The sequence below is a fragment of the Diadema antillarum genome, unplaced genomic scaffold (assembly GCF_040938485.1).
Source record: "Diadema antillarum isolate AM-2024a unplaced genomic scaffold, OU_Dant_1.0 seq00000460_RagTag, whole genome shotgun sequence".
Lineage (NCBI taxonomy): Eukaryota > Metazoa > Echinodermata > Echinoidea > Diadematoida > Diadematidae > Diadema > Diadema antillarum.
In genome coordinates, this window is record NW_027271431.1 from 318,067 (window position 1) to 333,134 (window position 15,068).

The following is a 15,068-nucleotide window of genomic DNA, read 5'->3' on the forward strand; positions in this document are numbered from 1 at the left end:
TATTGGCGATGGATGCTATTTTCTTAGCAAATTGTGTCCTAAAATTGAAGACTGTTTTCGCACACTGTGATTTCAGCAAAGCCACGGCGGTTGTTCATGACGTTAGAGCGGGCTGAAAATGTAGGTCAGTGTGGTTACATGCTGCCGCTGGCCACAGCCAACGATCATGACTAGCAATGCGGGATATAACTCAATGCTTTAGTGATGGATGCTGATTGATCCACAGACGATGTAGATACTCTTATACACTCATGAACGTATAACATCTTTACCCGTCTTGGGTAAAATCTTCCTGTCTTTCTATACGGCTACTCATGCGCTCATACTTGCACATTCCAGTAGCAATTTGTGCTTTATTCGTGATACCTTGCTGTCATGCATTTTAATATTTCATCTGTATTTTTATTTATAATTTTTTTAAGTCTTTCACGAATGCATGAACCTGTCAATCAATGCATCAGGCAGGCAAGCAATCCGCCAAGGAACTCTGTATAGACATATTTATCTTTTCCCAAGCCATGAAACTTTCCTGTGTTGTTCCTTCACGTATGCTTTCAAACAAAGGCGATTCCTCCCCTACCCCTATTCGCTGAGCACCTGCGTTGCTAGGTAACCAACAGTTCCATCAAACCAGGGAGATCATGAGTGTATCCATCTCGCTGCTTCGACTCATTGTCGTGATGTGGTTGTTATTTTTCTTTTCCCTTCAGACTGAAAGACAACCAGTCATAGACCTTGCCCTCTTTCAGTCTTTTTTTTTTCTTCTCTTCTCCATTTCCGGCTCGGTTCTCCCTCTTCTCTAACCCAGATGTAGACAGTCGATCGATAGGCTCATCAGGCAGTGTGACAAGATGGAGGAGTCAATCTTCCAGATTATCGATTAACCATTACCCTCTAGCTCTTGAGAAAGTAACGTCTTCAAGGAAATGAGTTGCAAAAAAATACAAACGTAAAAAGAATGATATGGCCAAATGCGACTCCATTTCCCCCGTCAAATTATATACAAAGAGACAGTGTACATAGGATGGACTAGACAGACGGAAGAATATGAAACTAATCTACATTTTGAGAAGCGAAAATAAGAAGAGATTTGACTGAGATGAAAAATAATTCATACTTAATACAAACTGACATCGTTCGCTTGTATGTTTGTTTTGACAGATATCGGGTTACAAAGTCTGTGATGTTGGCCCAGTATGAATTCCTACCAAACCAATAGGACTACCCTTCAGCTTAAAGGAGCTACTACAACCTCGTCGATATAATACAATTTTTATACTTCTGTAGTTGTTTTCGTGTTTTTTAATGATCGGGTGATGAGGTAGGTATAGTGGCAGTTGAGCCTTTACAAATATGCCAAAAAGACCAAGCTTTGCTCTTGCAAAACTTAGCAAAACTATCACTGACTATACCGTCTCATTAAAATGGTGATTCAGTTAATGGGGCCATGCCTGACGAATAATGGCACAAAATTTAAAATGTAAACGGATGAGCTACTATTCTGAACGAAAGCTTGGCGTTGATATTCCAGATTTTTTTTTTTTTTAATGTGTTTGCTTTTTTTAGAGCTTTTCATTGTATCCTAGATGGAGTGACCGGCAATCAACCATTCGATGCAATGCTTACAGCACAGGAAGTTATCAATGACATGCGGAATTAAACATTAGCGACATTAAAAGCAAATCAACAACAAGTGGGGCAATATTGAGCTATGTCCTCATCAGATTTGGAAGAGGATTTTGGAACACCATAGGTTCTGGGAAGGTCCCCCGTCGATCTGTATTTCTCTTAGTATAATAGGGTAACATGCGTTGCTAGTTTCAAAACAATTACCAAAGAGATCTATCGAAAATTCCCAGGGAGTTCTATGTTCACGGAACGCATGAAACTATAGGAATTGTATGCAGCTATTCTCTTGGAGCTTCAGATAGGTGGTTTTTTGTGTGTTTGATTTACAATACTGCAGGAAAAAGGGGGTAAGGTCACCATGGCTGGTACGTGTCTATATATACCCCAGAACAAAAAGCAATCACAGGCATGGCGCTTAAAGGAAGGAATGACCGATGCCAGTCTAGCTAGAAAGCCCTAACATCACCCGCTCCAATAGGGCTCGCGTGGCACGAATGGTAGGTCATCGCATTACCTATTCCCGTAATTAGTGTCAGTTCAAATTTACTCTCCCGTCTAATCAAGGAAGTCTATCCGAAGATGTATGGAATTTAGTGTGTTTCCTTATTTTCGGTCGCTTCAGTCGCTGCGCATAATCAGGATGATATAAAATCACTCTACAAACTGATAGTGTCAAGGGGGAAGCGTTTTCATAAATATCAAAATAAAGATGATCTCTGTGATCTACATTGCAGAATTGAGATCAGGTCGTATGCGGAAAAACACACACACACGACAGTGACATCACAAGTATACTTGTCGGCTTGTACCAATTTCCAATCTGTGATCATATCACTGTCGCTGGTCGATAATTTACCCCTAATTTCCTGAATAAATCATTGATAGCAGGGCTTTATGACGTCATTTATGCACAATGATTTTTTTTTCATCCTCAATGCTAACGTCAATATTCATATCACACATTGCCCAGTCACACATAGTTACATTATCACCACTCTTCCTGCTCGAGAAAAGGGTTTGCTGAAAATAAAAGATACAGAAAACAGATGCACATTAGGACTCAAAGGTCGTTTTTGTGAATATTGTTGTAGTTCTTGTTGTTGTGATTATTTTTGGTTTGATGCTGCTTTAGTTCGTGTTTTCTTTCGATAACAGACTTGTATAGTATAAAAGTCTGATGCAATGACATATAACTGATGTCTATGGAATTAAATAGAATTCTCTCCTGACTGGCCAACAAAACTGATCGCATCTCATGATATTAACATAAATCTTTACGTTAATGTTAACATTAGTTTCTCCATTGAGCCTTACTGAGAACAATGATAAATGGTACATCATTGTTTCTGTCAATAAACTGGACAACAAAAAACAACAACGACAAAGCGACCTGGTGTAACTGGGTCAGGTCTATTAGGTATGTAGGGAACCGGAAGAACGTCCGTGACTTTTCCGCGATATTAACTCCGTCCCAATAACAATCAGGATCGCATCGCGATTGTTTCTCCTCGTCTGCTAGGGAATCGCATCGCTCCGTGCTGTGTTCGCTTCAGACCTAATCAGTCCGGAGTCGGCTGCATTAATTTGTGTGCGCTTCACGTCAGGGCTGATTTGCCTCTTATTTATTTCAAATCAGACGACATGATTCGCGATCACAAAATCGCTGTATTTACCAATCCCGTCATAGAGTTTACTCGTCTCACTCGCGTGCCAAAATCAGTTAGCGTCAACTCTCTCCAAAACGCAGTCTGGGATTGGAGATTGCGATACAGCAGACGATCCATGTCCTCGGTGATATCGATGTTTACCGAGAGATACTTTCACGCGCGTATTGGCAATTTCCCTGGGTCGGATAGCTTTAATCATGGTGATCAAATCCAGATACAAACTGCCACCACCGCAAATCAAGCGTCAAATGCGATTGCCCACCAGACGTTTGCCGTTATAATGGCCGATGAAGAGAGGATATTGATCATACAAATCGGATGATTCATAATGCTTAGCCATAAAAGCATGAATGGATATTAGGTAAATCAAATTTTGATTCACACATTCTTCAAGTCGCCGCAGTTAATTTTCATAAAAGATATGAAATATGGTTGAAAAAAAATTATTGACAGGTAACAGGTTCTTGCGTTTAGTGTGACAGGTATACTGGTCTACTGAGCAGTACTTGACTGGAAAGCATTGTCGAGACAAAATACGGTGGGTATAGATATTTGCATAATTGTGTGACTTGGTGTGATTTTCCACACATAGAAATGAAGTGTAAGAATCGGATACGACGGGTTTTAATTTACCTTCTACATCGGCTTGTCATTGGATGTCGGGCCACCACTTTTTAAAGAATTATATGTTTTTGGTATTTCGATAGTGTGTACATTGTTTTAATATGTTTTTCTCGTTAAAAAAGGGGGAGAATAACTTATGGCTCAATGAATATTTCATGAATATGTGGTGTCATGGAAAATTATGCTTATGCCTCAATTCAGTATGCAATATATCACACTTTGTGAAGTTTGAATATTCAGAGTAAGTGCTTATTAACGCCCCCTATCTGACCTGCTAGTTTGTTTGTTTTTTTTTAATTTTCAAGTGTTATTACATTTTCTTAATGTTGCATTAAATGATCGTTGTTGTGTTTTTTTTTTAGTTTCTCTCTATCATTTTCCCCTCTATGTATATATATATATATATATATATATATATATACTGTATATATAAGGTGAAGTGGGCTCGGCCTCGTACGTGATTGGTGCTACATTGAAAAAAGAACTATAAATAGGTCGAAAACTCGGGAGAATTAAAGGCAAAGTGAACATACTGCAACGTCTGCCAGCAGCCATTCCTCCGTCACAACTATATATATATATATATATATGTATAGTTGGTCGATATGTATTTACAAGATGAATGTATTCATTTCTGTTCCTTTGTTTTCATTCACCTTCCCATTGCCCACTTTAGAAGTCAGGAAAAATAGATGGCTGACCCATAATTCCATGACCTATACGAGTTCTAAAGGAATTCCGAGGTACATCCACCGCCGCCCCCCCCCCCATCATCTCAATCACTCCACACGATCCATTCCCAAGGCAAGTATATCATTGTGATACGGACCCTTCGAATGTGCAAAGGAGTGTTATCTTAACGCTTAATCAGAGGAGGTCCTCCGTTCTCCCCATAGCAACACATCCTTTCTTCCCCTCCCTCGTTGCCATCTCAAGATCAGCGGCAGATATCAACTTATCAGTGGCAGCGATCGCAGCTAGCGTGCAATGGTCAAAATAGTGGCAGCTCTTCTCGGATAATGAGATATCCACAGTCTTTCTGTTTGTGTGTGTGCGTGCGTGTGTGTGTGTGTGTGTGTGTGTGTGTGTCAGATAGAAAGTGTGCATGTTTTATCTGTTGTTTTTTATATTAGCTAACTGATGAAACGAATGATTCCGATGGAGACCAGTCAAGCACGATATACCATCGCTATGAGGTCGTGAACATTGATGACGATAAAATGTATGTGTGTGTGTGTGTGTGTGTGTGTGTGTTTTATGGCAATTCTTAATAATTATATGAAGTTATCAGCAATGCACTCGCTATAACTAAGTTTGTCCTGTAATGTACATCTGGTACGGTGGCATAACAGACATCTATACAGCATGAACAACTATCACCTTTCTACGCTTTCCTTATCATTGTTAATTGTTACAAAAGTGAAGCCATTGTGCAGATGCACAGGTCGTTTTTTCGTGGATTTTTTTTATTTTTCAGCTTTCCTCGTCAAATCTTTAAAGCTTTGATCTCTTTTTTCTTATTTTTCTTTCTTCGTGTGTTCGCCTTGTATTTGTTTTTCAATTATAACAAAAGCGTTTGAGCGTTTGGAGCACGTTTCATGAACTACGTGGTTACAAACTTTAATTAAGATATCTGAAATAACGCGTTTAGCATGTTTAATGTATATTGTTGCAATATTGGGCTGAGTTTGCCCATGTTCAACGCAATAGGCGTCCAGCTAAGAGCTCAAAAACTAGTGTAGCTTTTAGTGTTTTAATGACTGTTTTTGCAGACTTTCCTCAATGTTCGTTTATATAATTATGCGTAGAAAGTGAGCTCACCTGAGTGTCGTTGTAGTACATTATCAGACGATATCCTTCTAGAACTTGTTGTTCATTCACGTGGTTTAACGCTAAGCAGGCTGCTTCCACATCTACCCTGCCATTTACGAACGAAGACTGAGAGAGCGGGAAGAGGCCGCCGATGAAAATATTCCTCAAGTTGGAGGAGTTTCCCATGGCTCCCATATCCGTAGAAAAATCCTTCCTCAGTAAATCCACACAATTCTCCGTGGAGGTCGTTTCGATCCCACAGCAGCTTTTTTGATACAAGCCCACCGGGACGGTGGTCGAGCTGGCTGCCCGAGAGCCGGGGGCCTGTCGACTGAGCGCCCAGCAAGTTATTGCCACGCAGATCCAGCGCCACGTTGAAAGTTTTGGCATATTATGTTTCAAGTTCCGCAACCATGGTAACGCACAAAACCCGCTCATCCTGAAGTTGATTTCACAGGGAAAGGGAACGAAAAAGAGTTGAGGAGTTCCAGAGAGCAGACTAATTTAGTGTGGAGGCGCTCGATCGGTTGCCAAAGTCGAACAAAACAAGACGGAATATCACCTCGGTCGTCTGCGGACGCCATCGTCTGGTAAAATGCGCCACCCTCGTGCTCGCCATACGGCAGCTCATTGATTTGTGGGCGTGTATTGAGATGAAGTGCGCGACCATTGCACACAAGCTCCTTTGTGTATGAGCGTGTGCGTTTATTTTGAGTAGGTATGTGGTACAGATAATGCTTAGGAGCTTGTGCGACTCATAATTTGCGCGTCCGTATTTGATTAAGCTCTATGTTTGTATAGAGCATCAATTGTATGGCTGTCAGCGCACGCACAGAAACCTGACGGCAAGCCAGATTCAATTTGCTTTCACTGAAAGAAGTAGACCGCGTCACCAAAGGGCATAGCTCTGCTTCACGCACAATAAATGTGCAACGAGGAGCTAGTTTTACTGTTCCGGATTTTCATAGGCTTCTTTTCCAAGAAAATGCATCTTGCCTGCACGCCCCGAAATATTCATGTAACCTAACTTTGTTGAATTGAGTAGAATCATATTGAATGTGTAGAGCTATGGTAACGCGATTCGAGATTATGTCGAAGGCATAAGTCCTATTACATGCGCTAGTATACATATTTTGATTTTTTTTATCTATTAACCATGTCAACGGGTTTTTTGTGTTTTTTTTTTTGCAAAAGTGATGGCATAGTATGTGCAGACGTACTTGTCACTTACAATGCTAACAGTCAACTTACTCCATTAATTAATTCCACCATAGCTGTGGCACTCTAACTCTGAACCCTCAAACATTTGAAGACACACAAACAAAAAGCAAACAGACAAACGAACAATGAAATTTTGATTAAGAAATCAAAGATTTCTTTGTTATTTCCGACATTACAACAATATTCTACGTGGAGAACGAACATGATCATATAATGCCTCTACTTTATGATATAATCTTCTTCAGAATGCACTATTTGGTACGAAATCTGAGCCCTGGATTTTCGCATCAGGCCGAACTCGTAACGGGATGTTCATACTAGCAACCGTCCAGAGCAGCATTAACAGTGTCCTGATGCCCCGGAATTCGTTGTCAAAAACTTTTGACTTTGTTTGTTATGAGACATTTTTCTATACATCATATTTGTTTGTTGAGATGAAAAGATAAAAATACCCACCACCTCAGGTTATTTTTATGGACAGGCTTTCAAACCCGACATAAGCGGCAACCACAATCTTTTCGGCATCCGGATTTCAAAGGTGAATACATGCTCGGGGAGATGATGGCACGTACAGACGTTAAAGAAGAAGGAGGTTAAGAAGAAGACTTAAAAAAACGCCCTAAATTACTGCCATGGCATAATATCCTCTTTGAAATCATCCACGTGTTTCTCCCTGCAGCCATCACATGTCGATGACTACCACGCACTGAAAGGCACGTGCAAATAAAAGGGAAAAAAATATTTAAAACAATTGCTGGGATGTCACACCTCTGTCAAATTGCGTTCGTGATCGCGTGACAAAATAGTTGACAGGCATCAATATTCCTTACATCACAATCTCTCTCTCCCTCTATCTATCTACCCATCTAGCTATCTACCCATCTAGCTATCAATATATATCTTTGTCTATCTATCTATCTATCTATCTATCTATCTATCTATCTATCTCCCTCTCTATCTCTCTATCTGTCTATATATCTATCTCTCTCTCTCTGTCCATCTATAACTATTTATGTATCTTTCTATCTCTCTCTATTCATTTCTCTCTCTCTCTCTCTCTTCTCTATCTCTATCTCTATCTATCTATTTAACTATCTTTTTCTCTCTCCGCCTGCTTCCTTTGATGTTGAATGGTCAGAGGGCTGGATACCCTTTGTGAAAGAGAGATCTGCAGCTCCGGATATTAAAAATGCACATCAAGTATATCTATTAGTTTTCCTTTTATTTTATGTATTTACTTCGTTATGTGGCTGTGTGTATGTGTGCGTGTGAATGTGTGTGTTTATATGTGTGTGTATGTATGTCTGTCTGTGTGTGTGCGTGTCAAGTTATGTTGATCAGGTTGATCAAGATAGCTTTTTCTGAGATTTACGCAGAGTTTTTATATCACTTTAGTATACATGGTTTGATTTGCTAGAATTAATTTGATTGTCACTTTTCAAAAGTCTAATGATTTATTTTTTGTTTGTTTGTTTGTTTTCTATAATCTCAATCAATACTATCAATATTGTAGTAAAACAATATGACTACGTAAAGATTACAATCATATTGACGGATCAGGGGAGAATCTCCCCGCAAGCCAAGGTGTGCACATTCATGACATTTACACTGGAAGCATTATTACCTTTATTAAAGTTTTTGAGAATTTATATCACTTCATACCAAGAATCTGATACATGACACGAAAGTAACATTCTCGATGTTACATCTTCAGAAAGTTGCAAACTAAGAATCAAGGGGGGGGGGGGAGGGGATAAATCATCAAGTAATATGTGCCGCATACCGCCAGAGTTTGCAACGCGTATAGATTCAAGACGACGAGATAGATATTTGATTATGAAACCATATTTACCAATCTGACAATTCAAACGCGATGTGTTTATTACAGGCTCGCGAACACGTGAGAGGAATTTTTATCGATTACCCAATACGAAGATTCCGGATATTAATAACGCTCGAGTCTACACGGCAAGAGATTGAGGTCACGTGACTTCCCAGGTACCACGTGAGAGAGAAGGAAAGAAAGAAAGAGAGAGAGAGAGATAAAAAGGGAGGGACGGGGTGTAAATAAAGCATTTTTACACAGTAGGTGCATAACACGAGATGAGCAAGGAGAGGGCAAGGTATATCATCGTCTATTAGACATGAATACATATTTGCAGGTAACTTGAGAACACTGTTACAAAGTTATAGACTTATTGTTGAAATAAATAGAAAAAATGATAATGCAGAGATGAACAGACGAAAACACACTGTGAGCACTTGACCATGTGGAGGTAAAATGAATAAGACTTTGTTTGATATTACACCTTTTTAATAACTGAATGGGTGTGACGAAATAACCACATTGGTCGACTCTGTGGTATACGTGAGGATTGTTTGTTGTTTATGCCATTCGCGTGTATCCGTTATGTGTGTTTGTATGTGTGCGTGTTTGACTTTTGGGTAATTGTATGTGTTTGCGTGTGTGTGTATGTTTATATATATTTTTATGTTTGTGTGTTATACTTGTAAGCCCCATGATAGTTTCAAAACCTGCTGCACCAACATGTATATTGTCCTATCAACCTCTGAGGCAAGATATTTTTTTCTTTTTTTTCATAACCTTTCACTTGATTTCCGTTTATTTCTCAAGTACCCAAGCAGCATTCCAAGTGGTACAAAACAAATCTGGTCCACGTGGTATGTTATATAAACATCCGCGTTGAATGAGTTAAGTATCTATTATGGGGGTTGCGTGTATCTTTGATCCTGAGACATCATTGAGACTTAACTAAGTGAAACAATAATCGAGGCACTCCTGTCGTTAAAAAAGCTTTCTACAAACAAAGAGACGATCGCTCTTAGTTTTGCCTTGTGATGAGTGACGATAAAGTTAATAAAAAGGTTAGCTAGATCCTTTGATGCAATGCAAACGTAATGGGTGTGTGCTGATAGTTGGTAAAGAGACACAATTTCCGGCTTTAATGGATGTTATTTTCTCGTCGCAGTGTTAACCCGGAAGGACTAGCTCCATTGTGTGGAATGGCCCCTGACAATTATCTATTTATTATACTGTTTCGGCTGTGTGTTTACTTCTCTTGATGAAACACAGACACACCCTAATTTACTGGAAAAGACACCAGGAGCCTTAATGAAGCGATAACGTTGCATCTTTCGTGGAAATTTCAAAAATGGAAATTAGAAACAATAACCATTTCGTGTTCAATGCACATACTTATCCATGTTGTAGACCAAGCTATCAAAGGCGAGCTCACATTTAGAGGACAGTACTGCGAAGGGCAATGGGCCACAAGCACAATGTAAGTCTCATATTCATCTAGATTGGTTCTACATGACATGCTAATGTCGTCGGTTGAGAATGATTAGGGCGTTAAGTTGCCACTAAAACCATAGTGTTCGAGACAACTTAAAGCCCTTCTCATTTCTCAACAGACGATGTTATGACCGACCAGTAAAATTCATAATGATAATGTATACCTACATCACGTGATGAGGATGCTAAAAATCGTCTCTCCATGATGCTGGCATCGTTATCGCATACAAAGCACCCACACATTGGAAAATCCAAACTATGTCACTTTCTCTTCCATTTCTATAAAAAACATACTTTATATTTCTTGCTTTTGATGCAACAATTATTATGTGGTAAAATGATAAATGATTGATTTGACGACGGAATTATGAAAATGAAAAAGGGAATTAGTTGAAAGAGTGACTTTTCACGCACAAGAATGTGTAAGGACAGACGCTGTTCGCATCTTTTGTCCAATCGACGTGCCCCTCGAAGTGTGGGCATTGGACGCCATGTTAAATGATTTATCTGCCTTTCAAAGATTACAATTATTAATCTTAGAATGTCCAGAAACTATACCATCTTCCCCGACGTTATCCATTGCTGCATTACAGTTATAAATTCTTTCCTTAGTCGATTTCTACTTTAAAGACGCCAGCTGGCATTTTAGCGCTCCAAAGCAAAAGCCTAATGGACAGGGTCGAAGAGCCAGGGAAATTGGGCCCGTGTTTGTTTGATACCATGGCAACGTGACGGATTCATTCAAACCAACAAAGGGCTCAATGATTACCCTCTATTCGAGACTGCACTTTTCTTGAGCACTTATCGCGAGCACTGTTAACAACCCAAGTAATCATAGGTTTTAAACACTATCAAGTAAGGATTTTATGTTGGCCATTTTAATCTAACCCCACCCTAAAAAGGGCCAAGCACAATAAAATACTTTTGCTAATGGCTGTAATGTGAATGACGTATGTTGCCCTCAAAACATGTTTGCCGCCAGAATGAAATACCCTGCATTCACATCTACAGACGATAATGTTCAATCGAGAGGCTGGAGGAGTTTTATGTTTTTGTTTGTTTGTTTGTTTGTTTTAACAGATCATTTAGATTTTCATTGACAGAAAGTTTCGATGCACTTTTACAACGAGAGCTCCATCAATGAGTTTGTATTATGTTATTTCTTAAAGAGCAGACGATTTGTAGTCAATGCATAATCAAGCAGAATATACATACATATATATATATATATATATATATATATATATATATATATACATATATATGCATATATATATATATACATATATATGCATATATATATATATATATATATATATATATATATATATATATATATATTGACTTTCATATACACCTGGTTAACTTTGAATGAATACCTCCTATATTTTTACTTTTATTTTCATGTTATGTCAATCATTTATTGATTCAGTTGTTTCATGCAATAGAATACACGTCCGAAGTCTGTTTTCGAAACTGTTACCAAATTGATACTAATCTATTATTTCGGGGTCCCGTTCATGTCTTACAATACGCGCACACTGATTACAACAGCCCGGAGCCAAGGCGTATGTAACAAAAGAAAAACTAAAGGATATCATCCCACGGTAATCACAGAGTCTCATTTATTGAGTCTTTTCCCATTCATAATTACTATTTGGCCCTATTGGGAGAATCACATTTTTTTTTTCGATACGAAAAGAAACATAAAGAGTTGAGATTTCATGCATGGCGTGAATACATTATAACCTCAAAAAAAAAAAGAAGGAAACGAAACATTACATACGTTCCCTATGATCGCATTTTCGTGACGTGAAATCGGAAGCGAACGCGCGGTGATTTTCATCATGTTCTTTTATTGCCTCTGCTTCTATTCAGGTAATTGACGTGGGTGTGAAAGTGCACGAGAGAGTAAGATCAGTGTAACAGCCCCCCCCCCTCCCTTTCATCCACCAGTACAAAGACTGCATGTCTCTTATTAAATCACTAAAATGATTGTTTCTTTCTTGCTCTATCATTGTTCTACTCCTGGCAGATATGCAATTGCAGAGTTCTTAACCGTACATTCACACACTCCTGGAAGCTGATAATTATAGAAAAAAGTGCAGTCCACCCTAACAACTTGAGACGACTTCTCGTGTACTATGGTAGAGAATTAGAGAGAAGGAGGGTGGGGGGGGGGTGAACACCGAAAATCAACGATGTGAAGGTCAACATTTACGTGCGACTCTTTATTTTCGTCGTTTCGTCTTCGCTCCTACTCTTCGTAGACGTCGAGAAACTCACAAAATCCGTGGTGACCTTGAAATGTTTGCGCACCTGCCGCGTACCTACCTACCTTTGGTCACACGCCACGCACTGACGACCAAAGCCAGACCGTGAACACGGCGAGGAGAGGTTTACGCGGGAGATGCCAAATGGCTAAACGCGTCGCTCGGTGTACCGTCGGCTCTTGGTATTAAGTTGCATTCTTGGTTCAGGCAGTGATTACACCTCATCCTTTACCTGCCCTGGCTGTCGCAGTTCTCTGCTTAGAAGAGAGTCAAACAACTGCTCCACTCTGAAGTTCAGGGAATTAGAAGGGCCCAGTCATGTAATTAGTGCAATCTAATTACTACCTAGTGTTTGCTTGTTTGTACGTAGTCTTCATTGTCTCTGTTTGATCCGTAAACCATGTCTGGAAAATGACTAATAGGAGAGTAAAATTATTAAGAAATTGAATTTACCTTCCCTCAACGTATCGGACACATTTTTATTTATTCATTCTCTTTTTACGCAGAGTTATCCATCGCTTTTGGAACAGCCACATCATAAAGTGTTATCTACCTTAGATGCAAACATCTTACCAAGGGGTTTGCGACGAAATTGAAAATATCACACAAAACTTTTTCATATTCACGTAGCAATGACAAATTTCGATATGACGCTCACTTGGCATCTGCCGTATCTTTTAACTTTAACAAGAATGGAGAAAGAGCATCCAGGTTCCAAGATGCTGCGAGCAGTGTCGCTGTCATCCTGACCCCTGGATGACCTCTGTCATTCTTAGGCGGTGAGTTGGCTTAATAGTCGGTAGCACGTCTGCCTCCGACCCAAGCGACCCGGGTTCGATGCCCGAGTCTGGACTGAGCGATGCTGTGTGTAATCATACCGTCCCCTCTAGCAAGAGGCAAAACACTCTGTCCCTCGGATAGGACATAAAATGGAGGTCCCGTGTATGAGAGAGTCACAGCTCATGCACGTAAAAGATCCCACTTCATTCATTCATCGCAAAGAGCAGGGTGTTTAACCCGGAGAAGTGGTCCCACCTCACATCCAACTGGACCCCATGGAAGACCAGCTTAACATAGCTGAATATGGGCTATCCAGCCATCTTCTCAGATGGAAAATGAGCAAGCAAAACAAACAAACAAAAACCCATTTGTTTTCTAAGAAAACTAGTAAATATCAATTACGACTTAGGAAAAAAATGTGAAAATCCAGCTACTTGTCCATTTGTTTCTCCAAGCAGAAACAATGAGCCATTTCAAGATAGAACTTGGCGTGTCCTGTTCTGACAAGATTTGTGTGTGTGTGTGTGTGTGTGTGTGTGTGTGTGTGTGTGTGTGTGTGCGTGTACTTCCTGGAAATAAAATCCCTGCCAGGGTTCAAAACTTAACAAGTGACTAATGCCAAAGCCGTGCCGTCAATATTAATCTTAAAAACAAAACAAAACAATACACACACAATGAAATAAATCAACATTACCACAAATATGGGGGCATTTCATGAAGCGTTTTGTCAGATATTTCGTCTGACAAAATGTTAAAAGCTACTGAAATCCTTGCATCTGATTGGTTGAGAGCAAATTTGTCCGACAAGTTGTCGGACAGAAATGCTTCATGAAATGCCCCCCTGAACAGAGATGCTAAGGTTCATGACATCTAGCAACCACGCTACATTTCCTCAAGACTCATGTGTTCAACTCCTGACGTTCTATTATAGAATCCCTCCAATACCACCGTCTTTTCCACTACCCCCTCACTTTCTGTCCCCCTCAACGTTATAGACCCGTAAAATGTTACGAGCAAGGAGTGTCTAACCCCGTCACATGCGCAGTCTTTTAAAATGATAAGTCATTTGAGTAGTCTGCTCACAGCTCCCCGGTGACACTGACTGTTAGGGCTAAAGCCATGACTCATGGTACACAGCTTTGTACTTGGCGGTCATTGTATGATATCCCACCTGGCGCTGTCGATTTGGTTGATCTTCGAGAGCTGTTGAGCACCTCAAAAGGGTCCACTGTAATTCGAAATCTATGGATTGTTTTGTAGGATATTCATGTTTATATGTTTGTTTGTTTAGTGTTTTTGTTCCAGTATTTGCCTGATTCTCCCCTTTGAGGAATCCTGGATAAAGCAGATTTTCACAAACATTCATGCAAGTAGATCTATAGAAAGGACAGATACATGCACACCGTTACACACACATGCTCGCACACACACACGTACACACACGTACACACACATACACACACACACATACACGTGAACAAAAATACTGTACAAACAAAATCGAAGTATTTCATATTCAATGGCTTCAGCCAAAACAGAAAAATCCAGGCATGACTTCGAGAACCACTCCAATGGACCTCAGCTACTTGAAGTCACTGCGGTTAAAAAAAAAACACAAACTACGAAAACAACAACAATGACACATTCCGCATGGCGTAACAGTCGCGGCACACTTTTACACGTCGAGTGTCGGCTGCCAATTACGAACTTCACATCTGAATTAACGACACCCGCTGTTTCCCCCTG

At 39.8% G+C, this 15,068-nt stretch overlaps 1 protein-coding gene across 1 annotated transcript in view; it reads right to left on the bottom strand.

Moving 5' to 3' along the window:
• The window catches only part of LOC139733103 (gamma-aminobutyric acid type B receptor subunit 2-like), a 144,623-nt gene extending 138,539 nt beyond the window's left edge, over window positions 1-6,084 (bottom strand). The window contains exon 1 of the mRNA XM_071643946.1: window positions 5,742-6,084. Coding sequence (XP_071500047.1) covers window positions 5,742-5,927 — 186 coding nt within the window. The 5' untranslated portion in view covers window positions 5,928-6,084. The remainder of the gene's footprint in view (window positions 1-5,741) is intronic.
• Window positions 6,085-15,068: the final 8,984 nt, after the last annotated feature.